The 15,112-nt window shown below is 43.5% G+C and overlaps 1 protein-coding gene and 1 long non-coding RNA gene across 6 annotated transcripts in view; one reads left to right on the top strand and one right to left on the bottom strand.

The window, feature by feature from the left end:
* The window catches only part of Tpd52 (tumor protein D52), a 93,601-nt gene extending 82,482 nt beyond the window's left edge, over positions 1-11,119 (top strand). For all 4 annotated transcript variants that reach the window (XM_050161725.1, XM_050161727.1, XM_050161724.1 and 1 more), the window contains exons 5-6: positions 5,507-5,555; positions 9,610-11,119. In XM_050161725.1, the coding sequence (XP_050017682.1) occupies positions 5,507-5,555; positions 9,610-9,732 (172 nt within the window). In that variant the 3' untranslated portion in view covers positions 9,733-11,119. The remainder of the gene's footprint in view (positions 1-5,506; positions 5,556-9,609) is intronic.
* The window catches only part of LOC126513379 (uncharacterized), a 1,096,546-nt gene that overhangs the window by 799,679 nt on the left and 281,755 nt on the right, over positions 1-15,112 (bottom strand). The gene's annotated exons all lie outside the window — the stretch shown is intronic.

Here is a 15,112-nt window from a genome sequence, read left to right as displayed (position 1 = left end):
ACACAGACGGCCACTGCCGTGTCAGGCTTGTGAGGTGACATTTCTTAGCCTTCTCCTCACCTTCCAGCTCTCACGTTCTTTCTGTTCCCCCTTCCACAATGTTCTTGAACTTCATCGAGGTGGTGTGTTTGTTTCTACCGACAAATAGTGCATATCTCTATGTGGAAATCAAGTCTTTTGATCAAAACTTGGCAATAAAAGAAAAAATTCTCTTCTGAACTTTGTAATTCTTATGGAGCAGAGATCAGCTAAAGTCACTTAATCTAGTTTCATGTTTTCAGACATACAAGGAAAACAAATCTGATCTTTCAGATCATAAAGGTCAGAGGCAAACTGGCCACATTCCTCCAGGAACCCCCCAGGGGACAGGCTGTTTCCAGGCCCTAGCAGCATGGCCCCGTCTAGGGCTAAGAGGATAGAAACCAGAGATCCCTCGTGCCAACTGCTCTAAAACAGACGGTTAATCCCACTAACTGTTTGTCCCGAGTCCCCCTCGTGCGGCAAACTCGAGACAGTGATTTCATGCCAATGTAGTTTGGGATGCAGGAAAAGACGTACACTGCTTTTGCTGACTCGGGGATTTCAGCATCAGGTGTTCATCTTATAAACGTGGTCAGTTAATGAGGTGATGTTTGAGATTTAGACATCTGTAATTTGGCTTGGTTAGGGGTGGGTGGGGGAGGGAAAGGACAGGAGGATAAGTGGGGGTCAGGGAGAAAATGTACGAGAGCTCAGCCCGGCTGGGATCCTGGTGGGACAAGTCAATGAAAACTGACCCATGAGGCCCTTGGGGACGGTCATTGGCCACTCCTGAAAGTGGCACGTACATTTCCTCATCTCCCCTTTCCCTGTACATACAGGCAGCACATTGAGTCTTCATCCTTTAGAGGTCCCTGCTCATTTTAACTACTGCTGCCTTTAAACACAGCCGATGGGCTCATGGCATTCTGGAATAATTCATCTTGTTTCATTTCTTTCATATTTACAAAGAAATGCTAATTCATTTTGTGTTTATTTCACAGGGTGTTTTCCTTTCAAATAAGTATTTCTTCATGTATAGACATATCTCAATTTTTAAAATTTGTTTTGGGGTTTATTAGGGTCATTCTAGACAATTCTTTTTTGCTGGAAACTTCTGTTCTTTGTGGGAAAAGACAATATCTTTCCTTCTCCACGAAACAATATCTTTTAATTAGGAACTGAATCGTAGTAATAACTTCCTCCACTTTCCGCATCCACTCCCCCCCCCCCTTCAGTTAGCCAAGGTGTTCGTTCATTCTGATGGAGCTGTTAAATGATAGCCTTGTCCTAGCCTGTAGGGCTGGGACTAAGAACTGCTGATACTGGAAACTTTAGCGACATAATTGACTATGAAAATGATGTGATAATGCCTCAGGGTTGTAAGCTGGGTAAGAAGATCTGAGCACTTCCGAAGTAGGCGTGGTTACTGTTCTGATATTATAGTTGGGAGAACATTGAGCTAGAGGGACAGTAAATGACCTGAAGGCTACAAAGCCAATGTAAGTGGCTGATGGTTAGGTTTCGAATCCAGTGTCCTGGACCCAGAGCTGACTCTCTGCCAAGAGCACTGCGTTTGAGAGTGACTCCTGATCCCTGGGTATTGCTCACGTCTGAGGAGACTGAGAGCCATGTGAGATTGCTTTTGCAGCCATGCCTGCCATGCGGCCGGCACCCACGCATTAGCCATTGCTGCTCTCTGCATAGCCCTTCTTTCTCTTTCTTTCTCTGTTCATCCTGATTTGTAGAGATGGAAAGACCAAGCAACAGTATCAGACTAGGAAAAAACTAAGTAATTCAGCTTTAAAAGAAAATACATTATTTTATGTGCATTGGTCTGAAGGTGACAGATCTCCTGGAGTTGGAGTCCCATGTGAGCTGTACCTTCCCACTAAGATGGCTCTCAGGAGCAGAGACCTTGACTTCAAAGCCATCTCTGGCAATTGATCTCATTCTCTGTTTTAAGAGGTTTTTGTTTTGTTTTGTTTTTGAATTTTGAAATACTACAGAATAGTATTCAGATTTAGCCCAGTGATTTTTTTTTCCACAAAATAAGTCTTATTATAAACAGGTCCTTGTCTTTTCCTATATATATTGTCTGAGGCATATTTAATATGTATTAGCTTGTGTGCTGGTGAGAAAACCCAGCCACCTGGCTGCTAGGGGAAATAAAACTTCTTATGTGACTGTAGGAACAGTAGCTAGATTTGTCTGGGACTTTAAAAAACTCAGACTTTACCCACTGTTACTTCATTTTGTTATTATTGTTAAACTGTGTCTGAATCCCACAGACAATCCATTCATCATACTTGGCCATTACTCACCTTCCATGGCCAGAGTCTAGTAGCTTCTCCTGAAGTGGGTGTTCCGGTGAAGGGTGCTTTCGTGGGGGGGACAGAAACTGGCATGTGTTAGCTTAGTGCAAAGGGAAAAGCTTTGCACAAATATAACAACGGTGTTGTAAACCAAGGAGTGCGGGAGAGGCAAGCCCAGACCCATCCCACTCAAACCAGCCCAACTCCTCGAAAAGCAAAAAGCTTTGGAAATTGAGGTAGCACCTGGCCAACTAGGCAATACGAAAGTGCGCCCCCTCCTACCCAGGTGTACCTGCATGACCGACCAGACCCTCTCTCCCTCCTAACCCTGTCCACGCTTCCCTTTCTCTTTTCTTGGCAAACAGGCTTCCTCTGAGTTCTAACGGCTCTTTCACGATCTGGCAATTCCTCCACAGCCTTTAAGTTGGTATGGTTCCCAGCTCAGAGATCCGCGTCCTGTGGGATTTGAGGATCTGTCTGTGGTGGAGTTCCCACATTCCATTCAGTGCTGACAGTCTGCAGATTGGCAGGGGTTAGAAGGGTTGAGGGTGCTCCCCCATGTGTCACAGGTGTTTCGTGGGTGTTGGCTCTTCCCGGCTCTTTCTTTTAGAAGAGCCCAAGGAAATCCATGGGATGGTTCAAGTTATGTTGTACAAGAATTTACGATTGTTTTCATTACTCTGTGCCCTACAATAGGGAAATAGTGGACTGGAAAAGATGAAGTAGAAGAGAACTGGTGACTTCCTCCAGGGTATTCATGCCTTGGGTGCGGTCACAGCACACGCCCCTCTGTCGGTTGGAGAACTTCCTGTGTGACAGACGGCACGACGGTGTCCCAGTTCTCTCTGTTCCAGAGTGTGCATTCTGTACATCCAGACCATGCTGTATGTAAGATAGTATATGTCAAGCTAGACTCGATAGCACATAACACGTTGCCATCTGTAACAACAGTCTTAGTCATAAACTCACAAACTCTTTTGAATGTCATTAAGGATTAATATTTGAACTGTTCACTTTATCAAAAGGAAAGATTACTTAACAGTTTGAACCAAAACAAAAGTTTTTTTTTAAAAAAAATTCTTTAGAAGCCCCAAAATGAAGATATTTTCGGCTAGTGAGCTATTGTCTAGGGAAGGTAGCTCAGAGCAGGCTCAAAAGCTTTGCAGTAGACTGTACTGTTATGGGGTAGAAGTTGAACCCCAGAATACAGAGGGCTGAATGGTACTTGAACGATCTTCGGGGAAGTCTTGAGACCAAGTGTAAGCCTCTCTTAGTGAAGAATTGATGCTGCTACTGCTAAGGAGTGCTTTGAATTTGTGATTGCTTAGTTACCAAATGGGTGATAGATTTAGAAACTGGCCTGTTTCAGCACTGAAATAGATACCTGGAGAAAGATGGCCACTGTGGCCCTTCAGGGTTGTGTATGTGTGCGTGTGCGTGTACGTGTATGTGTGTGTGTACACTTCATTTTTGAGGGGAGGTGGTGAACCTTGAATCGGGACTCCTGAAGATCCACGTTCCATTCTCAGTTTCTGCTGTTCCTTGGGTTACGATTTGGCTTCTGAGCCTTGAGCCTTCTAGATCCGGGTAAACGCACTTGACGGTTTTCACAGCGCCAGGAGAGGACATACTTGTCTATTAGCGCTGATATGATTTGGTTGGTATTGACTTGTGAATGGAAGTAAATTCTTTTGGCATAGCTTTGATGTCACCCTCTCACTTCAAAAAGTAGACGATTGTTCACAGTGCCTAAAGAATGAGCTATCAGAAGCTCCGCTAATCAGAAAGTGGGGCAGCTTCTGTGCTGGATCACTGCATACTAACTTGTTTCTGTCTTCCTTTAATGCTGCCTCTCAGTATACGCTCCATTCAGCATTCGATTAGCATGCCTGCTATGAGGTAACGTATGTCCTTACAAGATGCTTCCTGCCCGATGTATGGATACTCAAACCACTGACTAGGGAACTAGAATTATGTCTCCTAACAACCTGTGCATTAACACTGTTACAATCTGCAGTTGCTTTTCTTACAATGTTGGGATAGATTCATGAGATCCAAAACATGATTTTCTTTTTTAAGAATTACTATTTCAATTACTATAAAATCTCTATTTGAAACCAGTTGAATTGGAAAGCACATGCCAGTGTAGAATGAAGCTGTCTTAGTGGTTCAGGGTTATTTTGTTCCTTCTCTGTGAGCTTTGGTTCAACCCCTCCCTAGCTTCCAGCCTCCCACTCTGCTTTGCTCATCCTAGAGTGGCCTTTGGAGCCAGCTTTCCTCAGCGGGCACTGGTAATCAGCCCTCATTTAGTCCGCCTGGGGAGCAGAGGCTCCGGAACAGTAGAGATCCCTGGCTTGCACTTTAGTCTGTACAGGAAGCACCTGGAGGAGTAGCTACACTGTTGCACGCTGGAACCACCCCTAGAGTCTCTGAATCTAGAGTAGGTGTTGGGCTGAGAGTTCATTTTCCTAGTGTGTTCTTGGGAGCTGCTAATACAGTTGGCCTGGGGTGGGGGAGGTGGGGTGTCACATGTAACAACCACTGGCTTTGGTCCCCTCTGTGCCCTTCTAATGTTGTAACAGGGTTGGTAGTTAAGGTTCTATGTAGGAACCCATGGGTGAGAGACAAAAGCCTAATGTGTAGAGGAGAGATACGTTTCTGAGCTCTCTGCTTTCTTTGGGTCCCTTCTCTGTCTGACACAATTCTTTTGGAATTAGGGTCCCTGTAATGGAATCTCAGTTTGTCTCGATGGTGTAGTGTGTTGTGTGCTCTTGTGGGAATCTTAGCCCACAGGATGAGGCACTAAATCAGAGTTCTAAAGTATCCTGCTAAGTTCAGGGGATCTCACAGTGGCATTTTCTTGGTTCTGGTGAGTCTTTAGGAAGGTGACAGAGCTGGTGTTGTCTGCCTTCTTCCTTTTGTTTATATGACAGTATCACTTATATCTCAGAGTGACAGTCTTCATGACCTTAAAAGCAGATGTAGAAGTATTAGCCCAGAAGCTGGTTCACACAGGAAGTGTATGTGTCGATACCTATGCACATATATGCAGATAAATACCCACTCTTGCTAATTATGAATATCAGCAAAGAGAAATGCAGTCGTTTCTGATCCTTCAGAGACTTTTGTATTTTTCACAGTGGTTGTAATTTTATTTTTTTCTATCTTCATAGAAACTCCCCAACTTTCAAGTCATTTGAAGAAAAGGTTGAAAACTTAAAGGTAAGTACAGGGGTGCGCTGTCTTCATGACACTGTTGCCACCTTCCGTCATTCCCATAAAGCTTTAGAGAACTTTAAGAATTCTACCCTGTGCGTCACTAATACACACTGCATGATTTTGTAGGTTTTTTTCTTTTTCTTGTGATTTTTTTTTTGATAACATAAAACTGCAATTTTTCAGACATTTGTTTATTTCAAATATTCTTATAATTGAACAAGAATTTGTGCTGTTTTTCATCTAAAAATCACACAATATTAGACTTAATATAAATATTAGTATTTTAATATTGATAATAGGTATTAAAATATGAAAAATTAGTCACTGTCTTTTCTATTTAAGGGTATTTTCTTATTGTTTAGCAATTTCACACATTTATAAAGTGTATCTTGTTCATATCTGTCTCCTTTGATTTCCCATTGGAGGTACACATTCTTCCATAATGAGTAGCTTTATAAATTGTGTTATTTCCAAATTATGGCGAAGTCATCAATCCTGAGGATTGGGCAAAGTGGCTCATGCATTTAATCTCTGCACTTGGAGGCCGAGGCAAGAGCATTGCCTAGAGTTTGATGCTATCTTGGGCTACGGAGTGATACCCTGTCACAAAAACACCAAAACAGAAAACAAGCAAACCAGTCCAAAAGATTCTGTGAACTCTGAGTCACAAATGGTCCCATGTGTGCCTAGTGAAACTCCTGATGCTCTGTTTCAGTGTTTGTGTGCAGCCTGGGTGGCGGTCCTTTATCCAGACCTCTTCACTGCACTGGATATAGTTTGGAGCTGACATCTTATTATTTTAAATAAGCGAGACTTGCCTGGCAGTCTCATTTATGTAAATGGTACACAGCTGGAATTTTAGCACTTGAGAAATAGAAAAGGAGGGCTGTGAGTTCAAGACCATCCTTGGCTACAGAGAGACCTTATTCAAGAACATAAGTTAAAAAGAACTCATATTTATTTTAGTCATTCAGAACACCAGAAGAATCACTTATTCTTAAAAGTATCTTACATAGCCAGGTATCTTACTCAGAACACACTTCTGAGTTCAAGGCCTAGCCTGGTCTACAGTACTAGTTCCAGCACAGCCAAGACTGTTAGACAGTGAAATGCTGTCTTAAAAAGAAACAAAAACAAAATATAACAACAACAAAAAGAAAACAAAAAGAAAAAAAGTTTCTTACATGAAAAGGCGGAATTTGCTTACTGAAAGATCAGACACTGCAGTGATCTGGATTTTAGCTTGGACCTCTTCTTTGTAGAATCTCACTGTACACACAGTCTTACAGTTTCATGTTTGTGAACCCACGATTGCAGGGATCCTTCATTTTGTTCAATAATACTGCTTAGGGGCCTCCATAGTCCTTGGCTTGTACCATGGTGTGTACTGGATGAATACAAACATACATCACACTCATGTTTCCAGATTGGTACATGAGACTGGCTGTCTTCATCTGCAAAAAGGCTGCATTGCGAGGAGTCACGGTTTGCTGTGACTCAGTTCTCAAGCCTGTTGGACTCTCCCTGCCTTTCCTTCACATCTGTCTTCTTAGTTTTTGAAATAGCTCGTCAGAAATCAGCAATTTGATTTGATCCCAGAGATGAGGAAGTACTGCCCAGTCACTTGCTATATTAACTATTGTTGCTATAGATTCCAGCCAGTATAGTTCATTGGTCATAATCCGACTTAGCATCATTCGGATGATGTCTTCTTAGTCATGAAACATGATGTCTTAGTGATGAAACACCATAACCAAAAGCAAGTTGGGAAGAAAAGGAACTTAAACATAGCTTGCTCCCCATGATGTGCTCAGCCTGCCGCCTTATAGAACCCAAGACCACCAGCCCAGGGGTGACCACACTCACAATGGACGGGGCCCTCCCCCATCACCTACTAATTAAGAAGATCCTATATGGGCTTGCCTATAACCTGGTCTCATGGAGACGTTTTCTCAGTCGAGATTTCCTCCTCTCATGTGACTATAGTTTGTGTCAAGTTGACATCACTGTACAGCACAGATGAAAACATAAAAAGTAACTTTTTTTTTTTTCCGAGACAGGGTTTCTCTGTGGTTTTTGGAGCCTGTCCTGGAACTAGCTCTTGTAGACCAGGCTGGTCTCGAACTCACAGAGATCCACCTGCCTCTGCCTCCCGAGTGCTGGGATTAAAGGCGTGCGCCAAAGTAACTTTTCAAAGTATATCAAATAGTTATTGCTAAAGAAATCTGTAGTCATATGCTTAGGATAATTTTGCCAAATTATACATACAGTCATTTAAGCTTTGAATCAACATGTCTGTGCACTGCAGTTTTGGATGGGTTCAGTTTCCTGTAGTTTTAGGTATGTGGGTGGCTATGACAGGGACAGCTGAGGGTACCATGCAGACCTGGAGGAAGAGCAGCTGAGAGGCAGTAGTTGTGATCTCGGTAAGGAGGACAGTGAAGGATTCAGGGGTTCTAATGGGACAAAGCACAGAAGGGAGACAGGAGTGAGCGGTACGCTGTGTACCGCAGGCTGGCTCACGCACAACTCATGTGCTGGAGTAGGCAGTATGCTGTGCACCACAGGCTGGCTCGTGCACAGCTCACGTGCAGGAGTGGGCGGTATGCTGTGCACCGAAGGCTGGCTCGTGCACAGCTCACATGCTGGAGTGGGCGGTATGCTGTGCACCGAAGGCTGGCTCGTGCTCATGTGCTGGAGTAGGCGGTATGCTGTGCACAGCAGGCTGGCTCACGCACAGTTCACGTGCTGGAGTAAGCCGTATGCTGTGCACCGCAGGCTGGCTCATGCACAGCTCATGTGCTGGAGTAAGCCGTATGCTGTGCACCACAGGCTGGCTTGTGCACAGCTCATGTGCTGGAGTAAGCGGTATGCTGTGCACTGCAGGCTGGCTTGTGCACAGCTCATGTGCTGGAGTAAGCGGTATGCTGTGCACTGCAGGCTGGCTTGTGCACAGCTCATGTGCTGGGCCAGTCAGCTTTGGAGGTGCTCCTGCTGAACATTTTTTTTACATCTTTAAATTTAATAGTAAGATACATAATATTTTAATTACTTTTACTTAGAATTTTATGGAGCAAGCAGTGAAGCGAAACAATATAAAGGTTATTTTCTTGGAGGGTTTCATTGGCTCGTCTGAAGAGGAAAGATGAATGGAAGAGGGGCCCACTGTGAAGAGTTCCTTTACTTGTGCTAAATTGCCAGAAGTTGTAACAATTTTTATAGTTAAAGACATTTTGGTGAATTTAGTAATGCATATAAGTTATGCAGATTTATCTAAGTCAAAGCTTGGATGGCAGAAAACTTTCAGTTAGATTCCAGTTCTCAGACTTGCCCAGTGAGTTAAGACTGGGGAAACCGGAAGTTCAAGTTGAATCCACTGAGCAATGCATTCTTGGTCACTGCTGGTTCCTCATGTAGCTCAGTCATTACATGTAACAGGCAGCGAGCACTGAGAGGCATGAAGTGACATACTAGTAACAGATAGATAGATTGGTCCTGAGACAGTTGGTTCCTGCATCACAGGAACTTACAGTATAGCCCAGGCTAGAGACCAGACTTACAGCAGACCTCCTGCCTTAGTCTCCCGAGTGTTGATATTATAGGCTGAGCCACCACACCCATCTAGGCGTTTTGAAAAAAAAAAAAAAATCAGGCATATGTAGCATTCAAACTGATACTGATTGACAGTTTCAGGCCTGGGAGGTTGGAGTAGGGCGTCACAAATTTCTAGTGTACAAGAAGTCGCTCGGGGTCCCTCTGGCATTACGATTCCAGTTCTGACACTCCGTGTCTGACGAGCCCCCAGATGATGCTGAGTCTGTAGGCAGACTTATGTAGGAAAGGGCTGAGAACCCTACAGTGCACCAGGAAAGATACTTTTATCTTCCGTTTGTTGTGTCTCACGGTTAAGCTACCCCGAGTGGTACATCAGCACGTAGATCCACACGGACATAGTCGTGAGAGGCCCAGTTTGCTACTGAAAGTCAGGTTAGAGTTTCTTTCTGCAGAGGTGATTAATTTTGCTTCATGATGTCTTCTCTTTTCCCCACTTTTAAAGTCTAAAGTAGGGGGAGCCAAGCCTGCTGGCGGTGATTTTGGAGAGGTCCTGAATTCCACGGCGAATGCTACTAGTGCCGAGGCCACCGAGCCCCCTCCAGCGCAGACAGAGGCCCTGCCCTAAGTTCCGGAACATATCCTGCTGCCCACTGCCAGGTGCTGCAAGGGACATCAAGCACATCTCGTCAGCGTTCATGGCCACAGATTTCCACCAGATGTGCTTTCATTTAGCTTTACTTATTTCTTTGACCAAATAGTTTGCGAATGAAACGAAGTGGGAACACCCTCGCCTCCACACCAGGGAAACGCCCTTTGTAGGAGACGGCAGCCAGAGCCTCTGGTAGTCCTTGAGGCACACAGGGGTGACAGGAAGCTGTGGGCCACCTCAGCTTTGGCTTTACAGAATCACTCCACATCTGGTATTCTTTTAGATCCTTTTCTATACGAGTCATTTTTCCTTTTTGAGTCTGTTATACTTGATTTCTAACTAAAATGGTTCTTCTAAATTCTGGTAGTTAAAAGTTTTGGAATTATTTTGTTACTTTTAAAGGAGAAACCACCAGCTACAATTCTTTTTTTCTTGGATAAACAGTTTTTGTATGTGGACCATATCTTGGGTTTCTGAGCACACCAGACTAAAGCAAACAGGTGTGTGTGTACTTGAGTAGTTCTGTAAGTTAAAACCATGCAGAAACTCAGTCTGCCAGTGGTGTGAGTGTGGGGTTCCCCCATGTCCTTGGTGATTAGCAGCTACCATTTCAACATCCTGATTATTTATTATGCCACTCTTACACATTTTTATAAGATTAAAATTTAATTTCAGGTAAACGGACAAAATCTATCATTGTGAGTCAAGCATATATTACTATAAGTTGAAATGTGACCACACTTGTCTAAAACGTCTTTAGGTCTAGATAGCTGTAAAAATGCTAAAATCCATCACCGCAGGGAAACTTGCTGCCTCCATTAAATCCATTTAGCACCCATTAGGAAGCACAGAAAGTTCTATGAGAAGTACGACTTGAATATTTTTATACTAAGGTATTGTTGACTCCGAAGGATGTAAGGCATTAATACAAATGAGCTCATCACGTACGTGTTCTCAGTGCGTCAGTGATGCAGAGTGTACTGTAGATACGGCCCCTGCTCGGAGAGGTCGTGGGGCTTGTGATCAAGGCTTCCAGATGTCTCTGAGCTCCTCCCGTAACTGTGGTTAACTACTGACTCACTACCATTTCCTTCTGCTGTCTATGTTCATGGCTACGAGGTCTGTCTGGTATTTATCTATTGTGATTTTATCACTGTCCACGCCAAATGTTAATTGCCAAGCTTGGAGTGACCTAAAGCATTTTCAAAAGCATGACTAGATTTAATTGAGGATAAAGTTTCTGCAGACCAAATTTGAAAAGCCACAAGTGTCAGTCGTTACAAAATGACGTGCTGCCATTGTTGATTGCTACTTGGATGCTCTATTGTATGTGACAAATCTCAATAAAGTCTGTGTATCAGTAGTCTAGGTTTCGATTTATTAAGAGGTCAATGGTCTGGATAAAATTTGTATTCCAAAATCAACTGGTATCCTGGAAACTTGTCTCTTTAGAGAAATATTGTGATTTTTCAGTATAACCACTTTTTTCCCCCCAATCCAACATCTTTTCAACAGATTACTTCCTGGGTGTCTTACCCACTGTTTTTGTAACCAGGCAAAAATAGAGTAATATGGCAGCTTTCTTCATAAGAAATACTCAGATTTCATAAAGAGATTTCTCACATGAGGAAACAACAGTGGTGGGTAAGTACGATATAGATAAACTTGGGGAATCAGTATGAAAGAAAAAATTAGAGAAACATATTTCTGGACATCTTCCTACACTTAGCCTAAAAAGTTTATCTACTGTAAGAACCCTGCCTCATGTGAAAACATCATGACAATGATTAAGGACTAACACAGAGGAAACCCTGTCTCGAAAAACAAAACAAAACAAAAAAAGAAAATTAAACACTAATTTTTAGAATATTCAGAAATATTCAAAATATTTGTGGGAAATTCATTATGAATTCACAGATACTTCAGAAATTTGAAATATAGCAACTAATAGAAATATTCCTAAGAGGTCAGGACCACTTTACTGGGATTTGTGTTTTTTAGGGTAAGAAAATAGCAAAAGAGAAACCTCAAATATTTGTGAAATCTTGGCTATTTAAGGCCATACCTGTAATGGGAGAGAAGATCTCTGAGGCCTTCCACATGCGGTTTCCCTAACGCACAGGGTCTGTGGTAAATCTAGCCGGAATTCTTATGGTTTAGAACCTCACGAAATTAATGGGAAGACAGAACTCATTAACTGGATTATGGTTTTAGCAACTCAAAGCAATTATTGGAATGCAGAAAAGTGTTTAATTTGAACTATTTCTGGATCTTTTAAAGTATACACTATTTTCTGTGAAGAGTTTGAAAGCAATAAAGACTGTAATTTGGGTATGGGTTCTTTTATGTATTTCCCACTCTCAGAAAGGGGCTAAGTCATAGATGGCATCCAGCATGCATGCTGACATGTGCACCCCCACACAGATGAACACATGCGTGCTGACATGTGCACCCCCACACAGATGAACACACATTAAAACCCCTTCAATTCCACATACTTTAGTTTTCATTCACATCTCGGCTTGCTTTTCAATATGACTAATTTTTAATACCCCAATCCCAGAATGCTCTCCTCCACGGTGCTGAATGTCTTTAGTGTGATAGCATATCTTACACATGCCTGGATCTTTCTTTCAGACTTTTCTGAGCAGTTAAGCATATTTTCTCTTTTATTTTTTTAATTTATTTTTTAAAACTATCTTTTTTTCATTTTACATACCAATCCCAGTTCCCGCTCCCTCCCCTCCTTCCATCCCCTCCACCTTCTGCCCCATCCCGCATCCCATCTCCTCTTCAGGGTAAGGCTTCCCATGGGGCTTAACAAAGTTTAGCACGTTGCTTTGAGGCACTGCAAGGCACCCCTCCAAAGAGAATGGGTTCCAAAAATCCAGTACAAGCAGTAGGGATAAATCCGGGTCTCACTGCCAGTGGCCCCACAGTCTGCCCCAGCCATATAACTGTCCACCCCCCTCCTTTATTTTTATGTGGTGCTGGGGATTGAACCAGGGCTTGCCTAAGATTGTAGAGTGAGTGATCTGTTATTGAGCTACACCCCAACCCAAGAGGCATAAATTTCTAATCACCTCTAAGTCACCTCCACCGAAGCACTATTAGCTACTTTTTATGGAGGTTTTAGTGAGCACTGCCTTTCACACTGGTGGTCTTGGGCATGAGGTGGGGTATATGTAATATGTAATGGTAGATGAGGCCACAGCCAGATGTGATGGGGCTGTGGAGTGTGTTTATTCCTTTTTTTTTTTTTTTGCTACCTTCTCGGAACACTTGCACAGTGCACATGAAGAACTTTGGAAGTGTAATGGGGTGGGGGTGGGGGCGATGCAGGGAGTGACAGTGGTCCCGGCAGTAGGTGCTCCTGTTGGTGCTGTGTCGGCAAGAATCCTGGAGATGTCCCTCCACTGACTCACTTGGTTTTGTCTTTCGGGGTCTCATACGGCTCAGGCTGGCTTCAGTCTTGGCTATGTAGCCAAGGATGTCCTGCCTCAATCTACCAGGTACAGGATCACATGCACACCCCTACCAGTTTGTTTTGGGAACAGGGTCTCACTACTCAGCTCAGGTTGAGCCCCAGCTCAACATTCTCATCTCCTCACTACTTCAGTTTTAAAAACAAATTGTTGAGGGTTGCATATATTTTAATTATATCTACTCCTAACGCTTCCCCTCAACTCCCATATCTGCTTCAACATCCCTACCCCCAACTTCATGTCTTTTTTCTAATTTTAATTTAATCCCCATTGATTCCACTTTGTGCTGTGTAGTCAGCCTACCAGGAGCCACACCCTAAAAAACAACCTGATTCTCCTCCCCGAGAAGCTAGCAACTGCCCATAGCTCCTGAGTTAGAGCTGGGCCAAAGGACCCCTTTCCCCGTTTAGAAAGCTAGGGTCTTGTGCAGGCCCCGCTTGGGCAGTCGTAGCTGCTGTTTCAGTGCAGCGATCCTGTCATGTCAAGAAAGCCTTGTGCTTTCTTGGGTCTCACAGTCTTTTTACCAGGTTTTACAAGATGGTCCCTGAGCCTGGGGGGGTGGAATAGGGATGCAGATGTCCCACTGTGGCTGAGCACGCCAGAGGTACTGGGAAACTTCTGATGGTCTGAGAATTGCAGGAGTCTGCGATTAGGAGGAATTTAGAGGGCACTTTGATGCTATGTCCACGCAGCAAAACGACTGTAACATTCACGCTACCGCTGCACGCATGCACGGGCATAGTCTGCCATGCTGGTAGCTACTGGATTTTACAGCTGACTGAACTGATGATTGCCCTTCAGCAGTGTGCAGAGCACCTTCTAGTGCATGGAGCATTACCTGGTTTCTCATGTTCTGTGAATATGGGCAGTGTCTTCAGCAATAGTTTTACTATGAGGTTCTCATGATGGGACTTGGCTTTTTCTCGACAACCCATGGCTTATCCATGAGCACAAGCCACTGTGTAGAGAAATTCCAGTTAAAACTTGTATATGGGGCTGGAGAGATGGCTCAGTGGTTAAGAGCACTGACTGTTTTTCCAGAGGACCTGAGTTCAATCCCCAGCAACCACATGGTGGCTCACAAACATCTGTAATGAGATCTGGTGCCTTCTGGCCTGCAGGCATACAGACAGAATATTGTATACAGAATAAATAAATAAAGTCTTTTAAAAAAAATAAAAATAAAAGTACTTAAAAAAACTTGTATATGAATCCCCACTTTTCTAATCCGCCATTTGATGCTTCAAGTAAAAAGAAAACTTTAAGGTCTATCCTACTTCTACTGAGTGCAAACAGCCCACCATCAGGAAGAATGAGCAGCTGCTGTAGTTGTCCCCCCAACAGCTCTGCTAGTCTTCCGGGGTTATCCTCTAGGTGAGGCAGGACATGAATATGACGTTACTCATTAAAGATGGGACCTTAGTACCTCATTTGTTCTGTCCTGTGGGTTTCATACTGAAGACCATCTGGAGCCTTGACATGCCAGGCAAGCGCTGGTAAGATTTTAGTTTATAAAGCAGTTCTTTAAACTTGGCTCTGGTTATCAGTTTGCTGCACTGTAACACAATTCATAAAATCCCAGAGACAGATATTGAGGTTCAACCTGAAAGTCAATAAAGCAAAACAGCCAGCCATTGGCTCTTATCTCTGCTTCAGTCCTAAATTGCGATTCTGCCTCCAGGAATCTCAGAATGAGGCTGTGTCTGAGAGCTCGTCCCTTCTTAAATTCCTCTCTAGGGCTAGGATTAAAAGCATGCACCACTACGGCCTGGTTTCTGTGGCAAAGTAGTGTGGCTACTGGGATTAAAGGTGTGTCACCACTGCCTGGTCTCTAAGACTGACCAGGGTGGCTGTTTTACCCTGTGATCTTC

The sequence above is a fragment of the Alexandromys fortis genome, unplaced genomic scaffold (genome assembly GCF_014885135.2).
Source record: "Alexandromys fortis isolate MF-2015 unplaced genomic scaffold, M_Fortis_MF-2015_v1.1 scaffold_74, whole genome shotgun sequence".
Classification (NCBI taxonomy): domain Eukaryota; kingdom Metazoa; phylum Chordata; class Mammalia; order Rodentia; family Cricetidae; genus Alexandromys; species Alexandromys fortis.
This window is presented reverse-complemented; position numbering and strand designations above follow the sequence as displayed.